Genomic DNA, 16,715 nt, shown 5'->3' with positions numbered 1-16,715 from the left:
CTCTCTTCTTTACATTCTATCTGTGACACCCATCCCTGCTTTGCTCCCCCCACACACAGCCTTTTCCTTGTTCCCCCGAGAGGACCTCACAGTGGCTGAGCTTCCTGTTCTGGATGTGCCTAGCCAAGAGACCCTGGCCTGACACCGTCCTGGGTTTTGACGTGAATTTCCAGGATGAGACCTAGACTCAGGGACCCAAGTCTCCCTTCGTCTAGTGCCTTAGCCCCTCCTGGGTCAGGCAGCTTCACCAACCAGCTTCTAGGAGGAGACGCTGTATCTGGCTATGGGACACTCCCTGAGTCATTCCTCTGTCCGCCCAGTTGACCAGCATCCACACATACCGGCAGCTGGTGCTGGTGCTGTGTCTGCAGCAGGAGTTGGGCCTTCTCACGCAGAGCCGAGCGTGTCAGGGAGGCTGCCCCATGGTGATTCAGCCGCTGGCACAGACATGCTGGGTTTGCTCAGACACAGCCAGGGCAGTGTCATTGTCTCCTGGGGATCAGGAGAGGCCTGATGGAGGAAGGGACCCTGGGGAACAAGGCCAGGGGAGGATACCATTTCCCTGCGGACCTTATTCTTCCATTCATTCGCTCAACAAGTACAGGTCAGGTGGCCAGGACACGGCAGGCGTTGATGGTGCTGGGGCACAGCGATGAACAGAGAGAGATTTGCTCACTGCCCTCAACGATTCATAGGGCAGCCAGCCTCGCCAGGGTGTCTGTGCTACCCCCCGCCTCCTGCTTTCCCCTTGTCTGCCTGCTCTGTTCATCCATCCATCCACCTGTCCATCTGTCTGTCCGCTTCTGCTGCGCTGACCCCATCTAGTAACTCACAATTGGTTTCTTGTGGAGTCTTGACTCCCTCCATCCCCCAAGCAGGGTTCAGTCCCTGAGACAGCTGGGTTCTTGTTCCCAAGCTGATCACCCACTCCTCTTGGTGGGGACAGGGGTGAGAGTTCAGTGATCCTTCTGCCTAGATCCCAGGAAAGGTCTAAGTTCAGAGGTCAGGAAACTGGGGCTAGTTCAGAGGAATGACAATAGTGAAGACAGTGGCCTGGGCTGGGCTCAGAAACATGAGTCCTTTCCACTTAGTGCCTGGTCCCTGTATGCCCTGTGCATGCTCCACCTCCCAGCCCACTCTTGAGTAATTTTACCTTGCACCTGTCTCAGCCATCAGGGGGATTCATGCTCTGACCTCCCTCCCCAGTAGGACTGTCAGGACAGAGCAGCAGCTGGCCCCACTCCAAGTCACTCTAACCCCCTTGCCTTGGGAACCTGTGCAGACCAGCTCTGGGCAAAGCCCCCTACCACCTGGCCCCACCCCCCTGCTTTCCTTCCCTCCCTCTCAGGGGGTCTCCCCAGTAGCTTCGCTTAGCCTGGTCATGGTGGTAGAGTTGCAAGAGACATCAGCTGGACTCCCTGAGATTGGTGTGTGCCCCAGCTTAGGTCAGCAGAGTCATGCCTACTAAGCTCTTCCTGCTCCCAAATCTGTCCCATTCAAAGAAAGCCAGGTGCATTACTGGGGACACCTGAGACAGAACTAACCAACTCTAGTCCTGGGCCAGGGCTGCTGACTGACGGCTCTGGAGGTAAAAGGGAGGCCGGGGAGCCCTGGCCGAGAGTCAGTAGGCTCTGATTTGAGCCCCAACTCTGCTCTCTCTCTGGGCTTATTTCCCCCTTGTACAGTGGGACAAGAGTCCTGCTGGTCTCTCAGGCCACATCCAGAGAGGCTCTGGAAGTAGGCAGGGTCCCTGCTCCAAGGCAGGAGTGAGGAGGGACCTGATGCCCACGGGGCCATCTCTGCAGGTGGCGCCTGGGTGGCATACGAAGCTACAACCCTGAGCAGATCATGCTGAGCGCTGCAGTGCGCCGGACCAGCCGGGACGTCAGCATCATGAAGGAGAAGCTCATTTTCTCAGGTACACAGCCCTGCAGACAGGTGGAGGCAGGCCCTGGGCCCAGCTTTCTGCACCCCCACATGCAAACAGATGTGTATGCGCACACATTCACGTGCGGCACATACGGGTAGGGACAAGGGCACAGATATACATAAACCCACCGGGATTATACCCACACACATACAAAGGCATAAGTACATGTGTGAAAACACACACCCCCACACACAGTCATCCACTCTGTCATCCACCATGGCTCGGTGTCAGTGCCATGGTTGGTGGGCAGGGGTGGGGTAGGGAGAGGAGTCTGTTTGGAAGGCCCGCCCCCTTTGCCTGATTCATACTTGGATCCTACAATATTGGCCTCACCATTGCTCTTTGCCAGTCCCTGTCAACATTCCCAGTCTGATGGAAGCAGCAGCTACGTAAACAGAGGCATGGAAAGTCGAGTTCCTGCGATGGCAGTGCTGTGGGGGAGGGCGTGGTCAGAGCTGCTTGGGCAGTGAGGAATGCTTTGGGTGCCTGATACACTGAGATGGGGAGGATGCAGAGGAGGTGCCTGGGTAATGGCTTCAAGTTGAGGGTCGAGCGAGCTGAGGGAAGGAAGGGCATTCCAGGTGGGCACGGCATGTGCGCAGAGGCGGCAAGGGAGCACTGCTTGCCTGGGCACCAAGAATGAAGAGTCCCTCTATTGGGCCGAACTCCACTCAGCAGAGCTTTCTTGAGCCTCAGATCCGTGCCCAGCACTCTACCAGGCCCTGGGGACATAGATGCCCAGAACCCACCCTGGGCAACCATACAGAATGTGGCCAGGGCAGAGGGAAGCAGGGGCTGGGGTTGCCATGAGGAGGCCCCAACCCGGCCCAGGGCTCTGATGAGGCTCCCAGGAGGCTGAGTGACAGATGAGAAGACTTGAGCCAGATGGTAGGAAAAGGAGGTGGTGTTGGGGCAGCCACTCCTAAGAGAGGGGCCAACACATGCAAAGGCCCTGAGGAGAGTGGACACATGGGTGCCAAGCTCAGGGACACAGGTGGTTTTCTGTGACTGCAAAGTGAAGTCCCAGGGGACAGCAGATGAAGGTGAAGCTAGAGTGCTCGGCAGATACCAAAGGGGCCTTGAGTGCCAGGCTCAATGTCGACCTGAGCCCAGTGGTTTCATCAGCCTCCAAGTGCCCAGCTGGGTGGTACAGCCTTCCCGCCCCATCTGTCACCCATCCTTATGACTGCCTCCTCCCTGACTCACATTCTGTCTCCCTCTGGCCCCGCAGAAATCAGCGATGGTGTAGAGGTCTCCGATGTGCTCTCCGTATGTTCAGACAACAGTTATGACACATATGCCAACAGCACCGCCACCCCTGTGGGCCCCCGAGGGGGTGGCAGCCGCGCCAAGACCCTCACAGAGCGGAGTGGGCGTTAGCTGAAGACATGTCTCATCCACCTGTACCTGACACAGAAGCCAGGGGAGCCTAGGAGAGCTGATGGAAGCGTGTCTGAACTCGGAGTGCTCTGGAAGCTGGCTCCACAGCCTCCTTGTGGGCTCCAGCCCCTTGTCAGCCACAGCCTCTCTTGAGGGGGACTCCCGTGTCCCCCTGAGGCCCAGCTGGACCAGGACTCCAGCCTCTCAGATGCCCCTGCAGGCCTGGGGCTCCTTCTGGGTGGTGCGGGGCCTAGGGCTTGGGCCCCTCTTCTGAGGCCCTCTCCTATATCCTGACTTGGAAGCTTTGATGGGTCATGGGCCATGCCATGCCCCCTGTGGCAATGGAGGGTGCGGATGCTCACCTGTGCCGTCTGTCCTCCTATCTGTGCCCCGAGGCACTTGAATTCTCTGTTTTTATCCTGCCCCAAGGGCCTGGGCCGGGCCTCTACCCGAAGCAACTCTGCTCTTCCTGTCAGTCTCAAAGCACAAGGAGGTTCGGCCCAGGAGGAAGCCAGCTGCAGTGTGGAGACACGTCCTCCTCCCCAGTCCACCTCATGCCACCACCAACCCCCTGTCCCAGGAGCAGACCTGAGCCACATTCCCCAGGAGCAGCTGGAGATGGCCAGAAGAGTGAGCTCAGGGCTACTGGATCCTATGCCGAAGTGTCCAGCAGACCTCAGGGCAGAAGAGTCCCCTAACCCAGGAGTCCACAGACTGATTTAACCTCAGGTTCCCACATCAGTGGCCACAGGGCAGGGCCCACCTGGTAAAAGTGTTCTGGACATGGTCAGGGTGGGTGTGTGGCTAAGTAGGCCTGCACAGAGGGAACCCAAGGGGCTCGGCCAATGTGATTAAAGCTGCCATCTTGATGTGTGTTGTCTCTGAATTGCCAGCAGGAGGGTGGGGACAAGTGCACTGGGTCTAGGTTTCAGTTCTGACCCTATGATTTGAGGAGGAACCATTCTCAGGAATGAATGGGAAAACGGCAGGATGGTGCCTCCCCTTCTCTGGGTCCACCACGGTGCCAGTGGCTGGGAGCCAGTATCCTCACATGGTGGATGGGGAGACAGTCTTGGAGAGGTAAAAGTGACCTCCAAAGGCCACACAGCTTAGAACAGGCCAAGCCAGAATCCCACCCAGAGTCTGACCCCAGCGCATATGTTATGTCTCCCGTAAGCTAGGAATGACACACAGAGCGGGAGGGCTCCTGGGTCCAATGTGGGGCTGGGAGTGGGACTGGCAGGTGCCCTCACAGCCACACGAAGGCATTCTGAGCCTCCCGGCTGTGTTGGGACAGGCCTTCAGCACAGGGAGGCCTCTTCCCCATGTGAGGAGTTTGGCTTTGACTTCTCCGAGCTTTGGACCTGCCTGAGGAGGGCCCATGCCCATGCCCAGGACTGGGGGCACCTGGGCTGAAAGCCAAAGTACAGCCCTGGGACCACAGGTGTCCTTTCCTTCCAATCCTTGGGACCTCTGCTGTCTATGAGCAGGAGTCAGTGGTGGCGTCAGAGCAGGCCTGTAACTCCCCTCTTTGTTCTGAGAGTCTGCCCGGTCATGGGTGTGTCCTTAGGGAAAAGGGGGAAGCTGAGCCCCAGCTCCAGCCTGCATCAAATTAACTCCATGCTTCCTGGGAGCCAAGGGACGTGTGTCTTCCAAACAGGAATCTTCTGGATAGAATTCTTGGGGTCTAGGAGATTCTGGCATGCAAATATTGGAAGCTCCACTGGGCCCCCACAGTAGCCTCGAGGAGCGGCCCTCCTGCCCCTGCTACTGAATGTCTGGCAAGTGCTCCTCTTCTTGGGGCAGAGGTCAGCTCCCGCCTCTCCCTGGGCTCAAGGGAGTGAGACTCAGAGCCACTGTGCCCCCTGCCCCACACATGCTTAGTCACATTGGCATCTACATGGTCACACAGCCACATGTCCACACGCAGCCCAGTGCTACACAGTCACTGCATTCCATGTACTTCCACAATCACGCATAGTCACCCTGGAACCTACATGCCCACAACTGCACGATGACACCCCTCCCACACCCCAACTCCAGCACCATACATCTTCAAACCCTTGTCCTCAATCAGGGACAAGGCCAGCACCAGGTCACCCCCAACCCCATGCACGAATCCAAATCCAAACCCTGGAGTTGCACACAGTCAATCCACTCTTACGCCCCTTCTTTCTTTCCCTCCCTCCCAGGGCTAGTCCAAGAGTAGAACAAAAGCCCAGCATCCCCTCCCCACTCGCTTCTCCCTTCCTCTCCCTCCCCCTCCCTCCTGGCGTCCAGCCCCTTTGTCCTCCCGCAGCTGAGCCCGAGCAAACAGCGAACGGGGGTCTGGCAGAGCAGCACGAACATTGGAGCTTGGGCTGCCAGGGGTGCGGGCAGCAGGCACAGACAGGAGTGATACCTGTGAGAGCAGCAGCTGCGGAGCACTTGGGAGAGGGTGTGGCCAGGTAAGCGCCAGGTGCATGGGGCAAGGCTTAGGCTGCAGGGCTGCCCCAGCTGTGTGGTATCCACAAGTCTGAGATGGGGAGGATGCGGAGGAGGTGCTTGGGTAATGGCTTCAAGTGGATGTGGGTGTAAAAAAGAGTGATGGTGGCATGTTCGAGTCAGCTTCTACAGGCTGGGCCCTTCAGTCTGCATCATGACCCATGGCTTGAAGTGCCTAGACTCAGCCGAGAAGGGAGGATACTCATTGAGCCCTACCTGGGAATTTTTACCTTCCGTGTTCCAACTGGGTGTCCTTCGGCCCCCAGACTGGGGATCCCAGAGTGAATGCTGGATCTGATGTCACTGTGTGTCCAGAGCGCCCAGTGCAGTAGACAGTAAAATGAAAAAGTACTGACACACTTCCTAGGAGGGAACTCTTTCTCCCCCAGGGAGCTGCTTGTGCTGTGGGACACCTTTGCAAGAAGTCCATCCTTATGCTAATGAGACCGGCCCTCTTGGGTTTCAACTCAGAGTGTAGTTGCTTTGTGGGCTAGTGGAGGACAGACTGGTTGCAGCGTGCTGTGATGACTGGTCTCACTTCCTTCCACCTCCTGGCTGCTCCTTGGGACACACCCCCACCCTGGCAAGTGTGGCATGCAAACCCTGGAGCCAGGTGGATTCAGGATCCAGTCTCTCCACTTGGGCAAAAGTAGTTAACTTTCTTGCCCACCAGGGAGTTCATTTCTCACGATGCTGACCAGGGGATCCATGGCCCGGAATGACCAGGGCATGAAAGCCAGACTAACGCTGGGCAGGATCTGACCTCCAGAAGCAGCAGAGCAGCTGGGAGCAGGAGGATGGAAGGAGAGGCAGGGCGCAGAGGGTGGACCTGAGCCCCCTAGAGTAAGCTGATGGAAAGGAGGGAACTCCCTGTCCCTGGAGGTGTGCAAGCAGAGGCTGTGTGTTCATAATGGCCAAATCATAACCAGCATGGCCCAGCCCCTCAGTCTGCAGAGCGCCTTCACAAACACCCCTCTGCTGAGCCTCGCCGCAAACCTCTGAAGGGCAGGTGTCCTGTGTGTGCTTGTTTCCCTTATGACAAACTAAAGGGGCAGGGGTGGGCTAAAGAAACTTCTCAGGTTGTGAGGATGAAATTAAATTATGTCTATAAAAGTAACTGGCACACACAGTGTCCTCCCTTCCTCTCGAGTAAAAACAATACAGGGAAACACCCATGTAGCTCGTACTGTGTACCAGCACTTTTCATAAAGCCCATGTAATAGTCATGAAGCCACAGCCCTGTGAGGTAGGGATCCCATTTCAGATGAGATAACTGAGGCCAGGACCGGCAGGTGAGAGGAGTGACTTGCCCCCGGCCACACCGTGAGCCAGTGGCAGGGACTGGGTTAGTTTGTCCCTAGAGTTCTTTCCACTTCCAGACGGTGCTACCTGGAGAACACCAAGAGAACTCACTAGAGAGAGGGCCAGCTTCCCTCAGCCTGGGCTCTAACCTTTCACCCTCTGAGAATTCGCCCATCCTTCTCAGCTGGAAGGTTCCCCTCAAGGACGCCCTCCCTGACTCCCCTCCACCTGGGTCCAGCGCCCCTTCTATGAACTCCCCTAACACCCGGTGCCTCCCCATGGCACCGCCGCCAGACTGTGACCTCCGGGCACACTGAAACTATGGTTGTCTTGCTCACTGCCTGGCACAGAAAAGGCTCCCAATAAATACTTGTCGAATCTGTTTGCGCGAATGCTGTGTGTATGATGCTGTCTATCAGGGGAGTGCTCAGGGTGTGGTCAGTGCTCAGCACCTACCGGAGATCGGCAGGAGACAGGCAGGATTGAGCAGAGGACAGTCGAATTATTGTACCTTCTCTCCTGCACACGCACACACTGGGTCTCTGTGGGGCGGCCTTAGTCCCTTGACCCAGGGCTTCAACTCCTGTCACGGGACCCTCCTTACACAGATACATTTCCAGGTTCCAGTAACTTCCCTGCTCCCCCGCTTCAGACCCCGGGGCGGCCAAGGCGCCTTGCTGTTAGTAGCCCGGGGAACAGCCCTCCTCCTGTCGGAGTCCCTAACGCCGACTCCGCTGTTGAAAATAGTTCCTTTATTAGACCCTCCTCCGATTATCCTATTTGAGAGCGTGCCATCTGTCTTCTGCAGATATCGATAGGAAAACGCTCAGCGAGTTTGAAGAACCGAAAGGGGCACTGAGTGTCTGAGTGGGTAGGCAGGGCAGAATGTCGTGCTGGTGAGGCGGGGCTGAGGCACTGTAGCCATAAGGAACCTGAACGGAGGGGACAGTCGCTTAACAAGTGGTCAAGGGAGGAAATAAACGGATGAGGGCGGTCGCCTCTCCCAGGCGCAGCCAGGTGACTTCCCCGATGCTGTTTGTGTTCTCTCCCCAGCAGGATGCGGCAAGGCACTGGGCCGGAGGAGTCGGAGCCGGGCTGCGAGGCGCGGTGCGCGGGCCGGTGCCACGCGCAGCGCGTGCTGCAGACCCTGAACACGTACCGGCGGAGCGGTACCCTCACCGACGTGGTGCTGCGCGCCGGCGGCCGCGACTTTCCATGCCACCGCGCGGCGCTCAGCGCGGCCAGCGCCTACTTCCACAACTTGTTCGCGGCCGGGCGGCCCGAGCGCGGCCCGGCAGTGGTGCCGGTGGCTGCCGAGGCGCCAGGCACAAGCCCGGCCGGGGCGGCGGCGGCGCTGGCCGTGGTGCTCGACTACGTGTACGGAGCGGGCGTGCGGCTGCGCGAGGAGGACGAGGCGGCGGCAGTGCTAGCGCTGGCGGAGCGGCTGGGCGTGGCGGGCCTGCGTGAGGCCTGCGTGCGCTTCCTCGAGGGCAGCCTGCGCGCCGCCAACAGCCTAGCGCTGCGCCGCGTGGCCGTCGCCTTCTCGCTGGCTCCGCTGGCCGAGCGCTGCGGCCGCGTCCTGCGCCAGGCCTTCGCCGAGGTGGCGCGCCACGCCGACTTCCTGGAGCTGGCGCCCGACGAGGTGGCGGCGCTGCTGGCGGACCCTGCGCTGGGCGTGGCGCGCGAGGAGGCCGTGTTTGAGGCGGCCATGCGCTGGGTGCGCCACGACGCGCCGGCCCGCCGCGGGCAGCTGCGACGCCTGCTGGAGCACGTGCGCCTGCCGCTACTGTCGCCCGCCTACTTCCTGGAGAAGGTGGAGGCGGACGAGCTGCTGCAGGCCTGCGGCGAGTGCCGCCCGCTGCTGCTGGAGGCCCGCGCCTGCTTCATCCTGGGCCGCGAGGCCGGTGCGCTGAGGACCCGGCCGCGGAGGTACGGCCGCCGTCCCCTAGCCTCCCGCCCTCCGTTCTTCTCACCTTCTTCCACCGCCCATTCATTCCTTCATCATCCTTTAGTACTGCCTCTTGATGATATGCAGACAGACATTCGTTAAACATTTTAGAGGCTCGGTGCCCATAATTCTGCCCTTGAAGAGTTAACAAGCCAGTGAGGGAGATGCAGAGACCCCACCCCTGCGCACACTGTTTCTTTCGCCCATGCAACCGTAATTCCGAGTACTTACTACTCTACGCAAGTTCTGTGCAGGGTGCCTGGGTGTGGAAGTGATTTGAAAACAGTTTGCCCTCTGGGAGCTCGCAGTCTAATGAGGGATAGAAATAGGCAGGAGCATGGGGAAAGGGTGAAAGCGGACTGCCCCACCCCTGGAAAGCCAGACTGAGAGGCTCTGAGCAGAGTAGCCCTTAATCATGCCCCCAGAGACTACACTATCTCTAACACTAAGCACAGGGCCTGGGACAGAGATCCTCAAATATGTGCCAAAGGAATTAGAAAACCGGTGGCTAAAGGGTATGGTAATTCTGGTGGGGTCAGATGCTTGAGGCGTCAATGAGAGGAAAGAATGATTGGCTGAAAGGGCGAGTTATCCGGCTTAATGGAATTAGGGATAAGGGGATGTCATAGGAGGAGGGAGGCAGCAGAATCAGCGGTTGGAGGTGAGAAAAGAGTGTTGAAGATGAGTTAGCGACAGACAAACCTGGGCTTGAATTCCAGCTCGTCATGACGCTTAATGGCTGCATGACTTTGAGCATGCCATGGTATGTGAGCCTCAGTTTCCTCCGTGTGAAAGCGGTAATAATCCCTACTAATATAATTGCCATACGGATTAAACGAGGTTATTTTTCTAGGTGAGGGCAAGGGCTCTGTAAAGATTTTGTTGTTTTTTTTTTTTCTGTAGTTTAGAGGTCAGCAGAATGCGGTAAGAATGAGCGATTCTCTTCCCAATACCCACAGGGAAAGTTGGAAGTGGCAGAGTCTAGCGGGAGTGGGGCCGGGGGGTCGGGTGGGCGGGGGTGATGGCAAAAGCTCATGAAAGGGACGAGAGGGTAAGAGAGGGCCGAACTTGGGTGCGGCCCAACAGGCAGTGGGCTTATCCGCACGCCAGATTCATGGACCTAGCTGAAGTGATCGTAGTCATCGGCGGTTGCGACCGCAAAGGTCTCCTGAAGCTGCCCTTCGCCGATGCCTACCACCCAGAGAGCCAGCGGTGGACCCCACTGCCCAGCCTGCCCGGCTACACTCGCTCAGAATTCGCCGCCTGTGCTCTCCGCAATGACGTCTACGTCTCCGGTGAGGGCGGAGCCGCAACGGGAGCTCACACGGGATTGGCTAATAGCCTCCGCGTTCCGCCCCCTTTGCTTTTTCCTCCAATTGGGAGAGGGGGGTGGGATGTTTTCTGATAACCTACAGTTATTGGCTGAAGTGAGCAGAGCTAACTACGGGTGTGACCCCCCCCCCCCCGCCCCCAGTTATTCAGCAATGTTAACTTCAATTCATATGATTACTTTTTGTTCTGAGCAGGTTTCCTAGGGAATTCAATTCGTATTAGTATTAATAATCACTTCATCTAGCCTACTATGTGCCGAACATTATTATGCTAAGAAGCTTACATTCGTTATCATTAAATCCCCCTACAATGCTGTTTTACAGATAAGAAAGGATCAGAGAGGCTCAGAATTTCCCCCATTGTCTCAAAAATGGCAAAGCTAGGAGGAACACACATCTGTTTGATAGCAACAAACTGTGTCCTCCCTGAGGCTCAGGCCCTTGAAGACTCAGAGAAGCATAAAACAGTCTTTGCTCCCCTGGAGTGTCCTGGAGAGGAGAGACAGACTTCACTTTTACCGCCAGGCAGAATGTGATCGGAATTCTCAGAGTCCCCAGATGATCTGGAATGCCACTCAGGGAATCTAGCCAGGGTTCAGAGAAGAGATGATTTTTCAGTTGGACCTTGAAAGTTGGAGGGAACAGTATAGGCAAAGGCACAAGGGCAGGGACATGCAGAAAGGAACACTGGGGACTCAGGGCTCTGAAGTGCAGGTTGAGTAACACAGGTGAGGCAGGAGTCAGATCACGGAGGCTTTGAGTCTGGGGCTAGGTGGATTGACCTTAACGTTGTAAAGAACTATGGGTGCCTGCAAAGGGTAAGGAGCAGGAGAATAAGCCAGGGAGGCCTCACAGATCATCCAGGCCACAGATTACCACTGGACAATTTATCCAAGGCCATTGATGGTTCTGAGCAACATGTGGGGCCTCTGTTGGGTGCCACTAGGAATAAACAAAGATGGGGGCTACCAAACAGATGTGGCTCTGGTCACAGGCTCAGGCTGAAGGGTGCAGTTAGGGTTGTCCCCAAAGAGGCTCCCATTGAGAGGTGAATCCCCGGCCGAGATCCCCAGGGTGGCCAGACATGGGAAGGGAGAGCCCACATCCTGCGTCCCCAGTGCCTGGCCCCATAGGGCATACCATGTCCTCCAGCAGCACCAGTGCTGGGCCATGTAGTCTTCAGCAGGTCATTGTTGGTCTCTAAGCCTCATCTGAGTTTCTTATATGTAAACTGGGTGTAATATTCCCAACACCTCATGGAGGGATGAGATCAGAAATGAAATTGTGCGGGTGAAGGTGGGAGGGAGGGTTATTGGGTCACCCTCTACCCCTCCTGGCTCCTAGTGCAGCTGACTCTGCTTTTCCTGGGTCCCTAGTACATTCCAGATGCTTGCCTTGGGTACCCTTTGTACTCTTACCTTTCATACAGCGGCCCCCTCTTTGCTTCCCTGAGCACAGAGCCTGGCACACCACCAGCACCACCATAAGGTGCCCAGTGAAAACCAGCCACTTCTTCCTGAATCTGTCAGGCTTCTCCCCTCAAGGGTCATAACTCAAGACATTCTCACCACTTATTCAAAGCACACTGTCTGGGTCACAGGCCCAGAGTCTTACACCAGCTCAAGAAGTCCTCTTGCTGCCTTCCCTTAACCTTTCCTTTGGATCTGGGGGCCCTAGTTTCTAGCTCTTTGCGGGTACTTGGGATAGCAAGAGAGCCTGTGGGCAACAGCTGCTTCTCTCTCCCTAGGAGGCCACATCAACAGTCATGATGTGTGGATGTTTAGCTCCCATCTGCACACCTGGATCAAGGTAGCCTCTCTGCACAAGGGCAGGTGGAGGCACAAGATGGCAGTTGTGCAGGGGCAGGTAGGCACAAGCTGCAGCGGCTGCCCTGGGACCCAAGGTACAGATCTATGGATGTCCTGGAGGGAGGTTATCTAAAACCCTCTTTGTAAGAAGGGGTCTGAGGCCCCCCAAAAAAGAGACTTGTCCAAGGTAACATAATAATGGCTGATGTTAATAATAATAGCAATTACTGTAATAGTAACAGCCTGATGGTCAAGGGTGTGGGCTCTGGGGCCATACAATCTAGGTTTGAATCTTGATTGTGCCACTCAAGACTAAAAGAATCTGTCGGCCGGGCACGGTGGCTCACACCTGTAATCCCAGCACTTTGGGAGGCTGAGGTGGGCGGATCACGGGTCAGGAGATCGAGACCATCCTGGCTAACACGGTGAAACCCCGTCTGTACTAAAACTACAAAAAATTAGCCGGGCGTGGTGGCAGGTGCCTGTAGTCCCAGCTACTCAGGAGGCTGAGGCAGGAGAATGGCGTGAACCCAGAAGGCAGAGCTTGCAGTGAGCCGAGATCATGCTACTGCACTCCAGCCTGGGAGACGAGACTCCGTATCAAAAAAAAAGAATCTCTCAACTGTCTTCGTAAGCTACATCCCGAATTCAGAAACAAAAATGCTTCTTAGAATCAATTAAGTGGGGTGGTAAAGTCTCAAAACTAGCTATATAGCTATTATTATTATTTTTTTTTTTAATTTTTTTCTGAGACGGAGTCTCTCTCTGTGGCCCAGGCTGGAATGCAGTGGTGCAATCTTGGCTCACTGCAAGCTCTGCCTCCCAGGTTCATGCCACTCTTCTGCCTCAGCCTTCAGAGTAGCTAGGACTACAGGCACCCGCCACCAGGCTGGCTAATTTTTCTTGTATTTTTGGTAGAGACGGGGTTTCACCGAGTTAGCCAGGATGGTCTCGATCTCCTGACCCGTGATCCGCCCACCTCAGCCTCCCAAAGTGCTGGGATTACAGGTGTGAGCCACCGCGCCCGGCCTAGCTATTATTATTAAGCATCAGCTTGGTGCCAGGTGTTTTACAGCTGTAACCCGCATTCAGTACCCATCCTAAAGACAGGTCGCATTATCCCCCCTAAATGAGAGGAAACCAGCTCAGGGAGGTACAGCAACTGGGTGGAGGCCGCCCAGGTGGTGGCAGCACTGGGCTCTGGGGTCAGTTTGGTCTTGAAGCTGGGTTGGGGACAGGGAAAATTTGCAGCTCAAAGACTGTAAAACTGAAGCGGTGAGGCCGAGGGGCCTAAGGCCCTGACACCCGGCCCCCCGGCCCATGTCCTCACTTGCAGCTGTTCGCAGTGGGTGGTTTCGACGGCCTGAGGCGCTTGCACAGCGTGGAGCGCTATGACCCCTTCTCCAACACCTGGGCGGCCGCCGCGCCCCTCCCGGAGGCCGTGAGCTCAGCGGCGGTGGCATCCTGCGCGGGCCAGCTCTTCGTGATCGGGGGCGCCAGGCAGGGCGGTGTCAACACGGACAAGGTGGGCGTGGGCCTCGGGTGCAAGAGGGCGTTGAAGGCTGCGGCGACCACTGTGTGCCAGGCGGAGAGCTGGGCGTTTCCGTGCCCTTGTCTATTTCTTCACTTAATCCCATCAACAGCCCAGACCAGTCACCTCCATGTTTCAGGGAAGGAAATGAGCATAAAAATGACCCCAAGGTCACAGTGAGTCAGCAGCACACTGGGACTCAAATGTATGGGCTGGCACCACATAAGTTTCATACAGTTTAAAAATTGAGGGCAAGATAGTTAAAATGCTTTTGTTACATTCCACAAATAATACATTACTGAAAATTTAGAAAACAGAAAAATAGAAAAAAAAAACCATAATCCCACCATCCAGGCAGAGCTGCTATTTATATTTTGGTGCATTGCCTTACAGGCTTCCACTGAATTGATTTTTGTTTTTCTTATAGTTCTGTTTTCTCACTGTTAGAATTTTGCATCCTGCATTTTATTCTAATTTAGGTATAAGCACTTTCCACGTGATTAGCAACTTTACAGCCATCATTTCAATGCCTGTACTATTCCACTTGGTGGATGAACTAGAGTCTACTCATCTTTTATTGTTGGACATTTAGGCTTTTTGCAAATAAAAATATTTATCATAGCAGTTCCTTCCCTCCCCTGATGGCCTCATAAGCCTGTGGTCCTGGGACTTGACTCTTTCCCAAATTTGGGTGCCCACCCTTCCTTATTCCCTGACCACATTCTTTCAGCAAACCCTCCTGGAGCTGAGTGATGGGCACTCATGGTAGGAGGCCCCATTTAACACCATCCATGCAGCACTGATTTGTTATAGGCTGCTGTGGTGGAAGGTGGGAGTCTCCAAGGAAACAGTTGAGGAAACAGAGAGTGAGGTGAGCAGGCAGCTAAGTACAGAAACTGTTAAGGGCATCAGAAACACCCATGGGCATGTGGACAGCTGTAGAAATAGGGCTGCAAGACACCTCAGCTGGAATTGTATGACCTGAGAGCACCAGGGAAAAAGTGAGTTGACAGTGTATGCAGCCAGGAACACATCCCTGTGGGGGGTCTGCTATGAGAACCCTCTGTAACCCTAAAGCAGACGGTACCTCTTCTCGCTCGGTATGATGTGCTCTATGATTAATCTTACATGAGGCAACTGTGTTCTCCATCAAAGGAGAGACTGTTCCTGTGTGTGTGTTTTGGGGGGTGGGGAGGGGGAACACCAGGGAAGCCTTTAAGGATGGGGTGGCATTTGAGCAGGACCTTAAAAGATGGGGAGGCTTTTGACAAAGGAAGTCCAGAAGCAGAGGACAGAACATATAACTAGATGAAGAGCCCTTGAGGACAGGGACAGTGGATCTCCCCCTCCCTCCCAGATGCTTGCTCGGGCCAGGTGTCATCGTTTTGAATGAGTGCCCCCAGGGAGACAGGTGGCAGCATGTGGGCAGTGGGGCATTTGGGATGGGGCAGTGAGTCTTCATCACCGCTGCTCCTCTTGCCCCTCAGGTGCAGTGCTTTGACCCCAAGGAGGACCAGTGGAGCCTGCGGTCACCAGCACCCTTCTCACAGCGGTGTCTCGAGGCCATCTCCTTTGAGGACACCATCTATGTCATGGGGGGTCTCATGAGCAAAATCTTCACCTATGATCCAGGCACAGATGTGTGGGGGGAGGCAGCTGTCCTCCCCAGTCCTGTGGTAAGTGGAGGCTTCAAGGCAGGAGAGCGGAACCCACTTCTAAGGCTCTGGATCTTGGAGCTTGTGAATCTTGTGTGACTCCACGCTAGGTGGTTTTATTATACATCGCTCTCTAGCTTTGTCCTCACAGTGATAGTGAACCATGCATTTCACAGATGAGAAGACTGGCCTTAGAGAGGTTCAGCACCTGGCCCAGGCCAACTAGGCCCTGTTAAGGCAGAGTCTAGAACCGTGCAGTCCCAAGTGCTATAGCTTTGAGTGGGGATTTGGTCCAAATGACCCTGTGGTCTCTCCTGCCCTGAAGGCCACTGCTAGTAACCAATCATGGGGTAAGAGGTGGGGAAGGGAGTTGCTAAGTTCTGCTCTAGTGATATCACAGCAGGGAGGCCCAAGTCTTGGAAGCTCTGGCCCCTGCAGTTCCTTGCCTCCCCTACCTTCGTCTCCATCCCCTGAAACTCCAGAGATTACACAGGTATGGTTGGACTGGTGGTCTCTGCCAGTTCTGACCTTTGGTGACCTTAAGTGGTGAGAATTCAGGTTTCCCTGAGTCTGCGATTCTAAGATGGCGGCAGTCGAGATTATTGTTATTGGCGTGCTTACCATATTCCAGGCTCTATATAAAATGCTTTACATGCTTAACTTCCATTAACTGTTAAGGGAACCCTGTGAAGAAGGCACTCTGGTTCTTCTCCCTTTGCAGATGAGGAAACTGAGGTCCAGAGAGGTTAAGCGACTTGCCTAAGGCCATTCACTGAATAAGGATCAAGCTAGAGCTGGAACTCAGATCCATCCAGTTTCCTGCCTCTCTACAATCCAGATTGCCTGTTCACAGTCTGTGGGTCAAGGTCCTATTATCTGGCCTGGCCAGGCAGGGACAGAAGGAGCCCCAGGCTGAACCTGATAGTTAATTGTCTTTCTGTTTGTCCACTCAGGAAAGCTGTGGAGTCACTGTGTGTGACGGGAAGGTCCACATCCTTGGTGGGCGGGATGATCACGGAGAAAGCACCGATAAGGTCTTCACCTTTGACCCCAGCAGTGGGCAGGTGGAGGCCCAGCCATCCCTGCAGCGCTGCACCAGCTCCCACGGCTGTGTCACCATCATCCAGAGCTTGGGCAGGTGACTCAGATTTGGACAGCCTGAGCCAGGAGGCGGAGAGGCACGCGGAACTTAGGCGCACACTCTGCTCCCTCGTGGCACCTCCACACAAACAGCCCTTCACTTAACGGTCTCTTTTCTTGTAGAAATAAAACCTTGTTGGGTCTGTGTTCCAGCTGCAGTCTGCCCTGACTGAGATGGAATGTCCAATATTTGCTCCCTGTGTTTA

At 55.6% G+C, this 16,715-nt stretch overlaps 2 protein-coding genes across 46 annotated transcripts in view; both read left to right on the top strand.

Moving 5' to 3' along the window:
* GDPD5 (glycerophosphodiester phosphodiesterase domain containing 5) overlaps positions 1–4,179 on the top strand; it is a 91,830-nt gene extending 87,651 nt beyond the window's left edge. For 29 of the 43 annotated variants that reach the window (XR_013404149.1, XR_013404144.1, XR_013404151.1 and 26 more), the window contains 2 exons: positions 1,806–1,918; positions 3,162–4,179. Coding sequence is in view for 23 of the 43 variants with exons in the window: in XM_028833828.2 (XP_028689661.2) it covers positions 1,806–1,918; positions 3,162–3,310 (262 nt within the window). In the remaining 20 variants the exon portion in view is untranslated. The remainder of the gene's footprint in view (positions 1–1,805; positions 1,919–3,161) is intronic. The other 14 variants (XR_013404138.1, XR_013404150.1, XR_013404143.1 and 11 more) reach the window with 1 other exon arrangement.
* A 1,418-nt stretch (positions 4,180–5,597) lies between these two features.
* Positions 5,598–16,698, top strand: KLHL35 (kelch like family member 35). 3 transcript variants are annotated; one of them, XM_077963847.1, is made up of 7 exons: positions 5,598–5,757; positions 8,153–9,025; positions 10,155–10,339; positions 12,123–12,241; positions 13,520–13,708; positions 15,202–15,390; positions 16,323–16,698. In XM_077963847.1, exons 2-7 carry the CDS (start codon positions 8,154–8,156, stop codon positions 16,509–16,511), a joined length of 1,743 nt encoding a protein of 580 aa, XP_077819973.1. In that variant the 5' UTR covers positions 5,598–5,757; position 8,153; the 3' UTR covers positions 16,512–16,698. The 3 variants fall into 3 exon arrangements, with proteins under 3 accessions (XP_077819973.1, XP_077819971.1, XP_077819972.1); XM_077963845.1 differs by lacking the exon at positions 5,598–5,757 and adding an exon at positions 7,780–7,967 and having other exon boundaries at positions 8,150–9,025; positions 10,131–10,339; XM_077963846.1 differs by lacking the exon at positions 5,598–5,757 and adding an exon at positions 7,782–7,967 and having other exon boundaries at positions 8,150–9,025.
* The last annotated feature ends 17 nt before the right edge of the window (positions 16,699–16,715 follow it).

The sequence above is a fragment of the Macaca mulatta genome, chromosome 14, assembly GCF_049350105.2.
Source record: "Macaca mulatta isolate MMU2019108-1 chromosome 14, T2T-MMU8v2.0, whole genome shotgun sequence".
Taxonomy (NCBI): domain Eukaryota; kingdom Metazoa; phylum Chordata; class Mammalia; order Primates; family Cercopithecidae; genus Macaca; species Macaca mulatta.
This window is presented reverse-complemented; position numbering and strand designations above follow the sequence as displayed.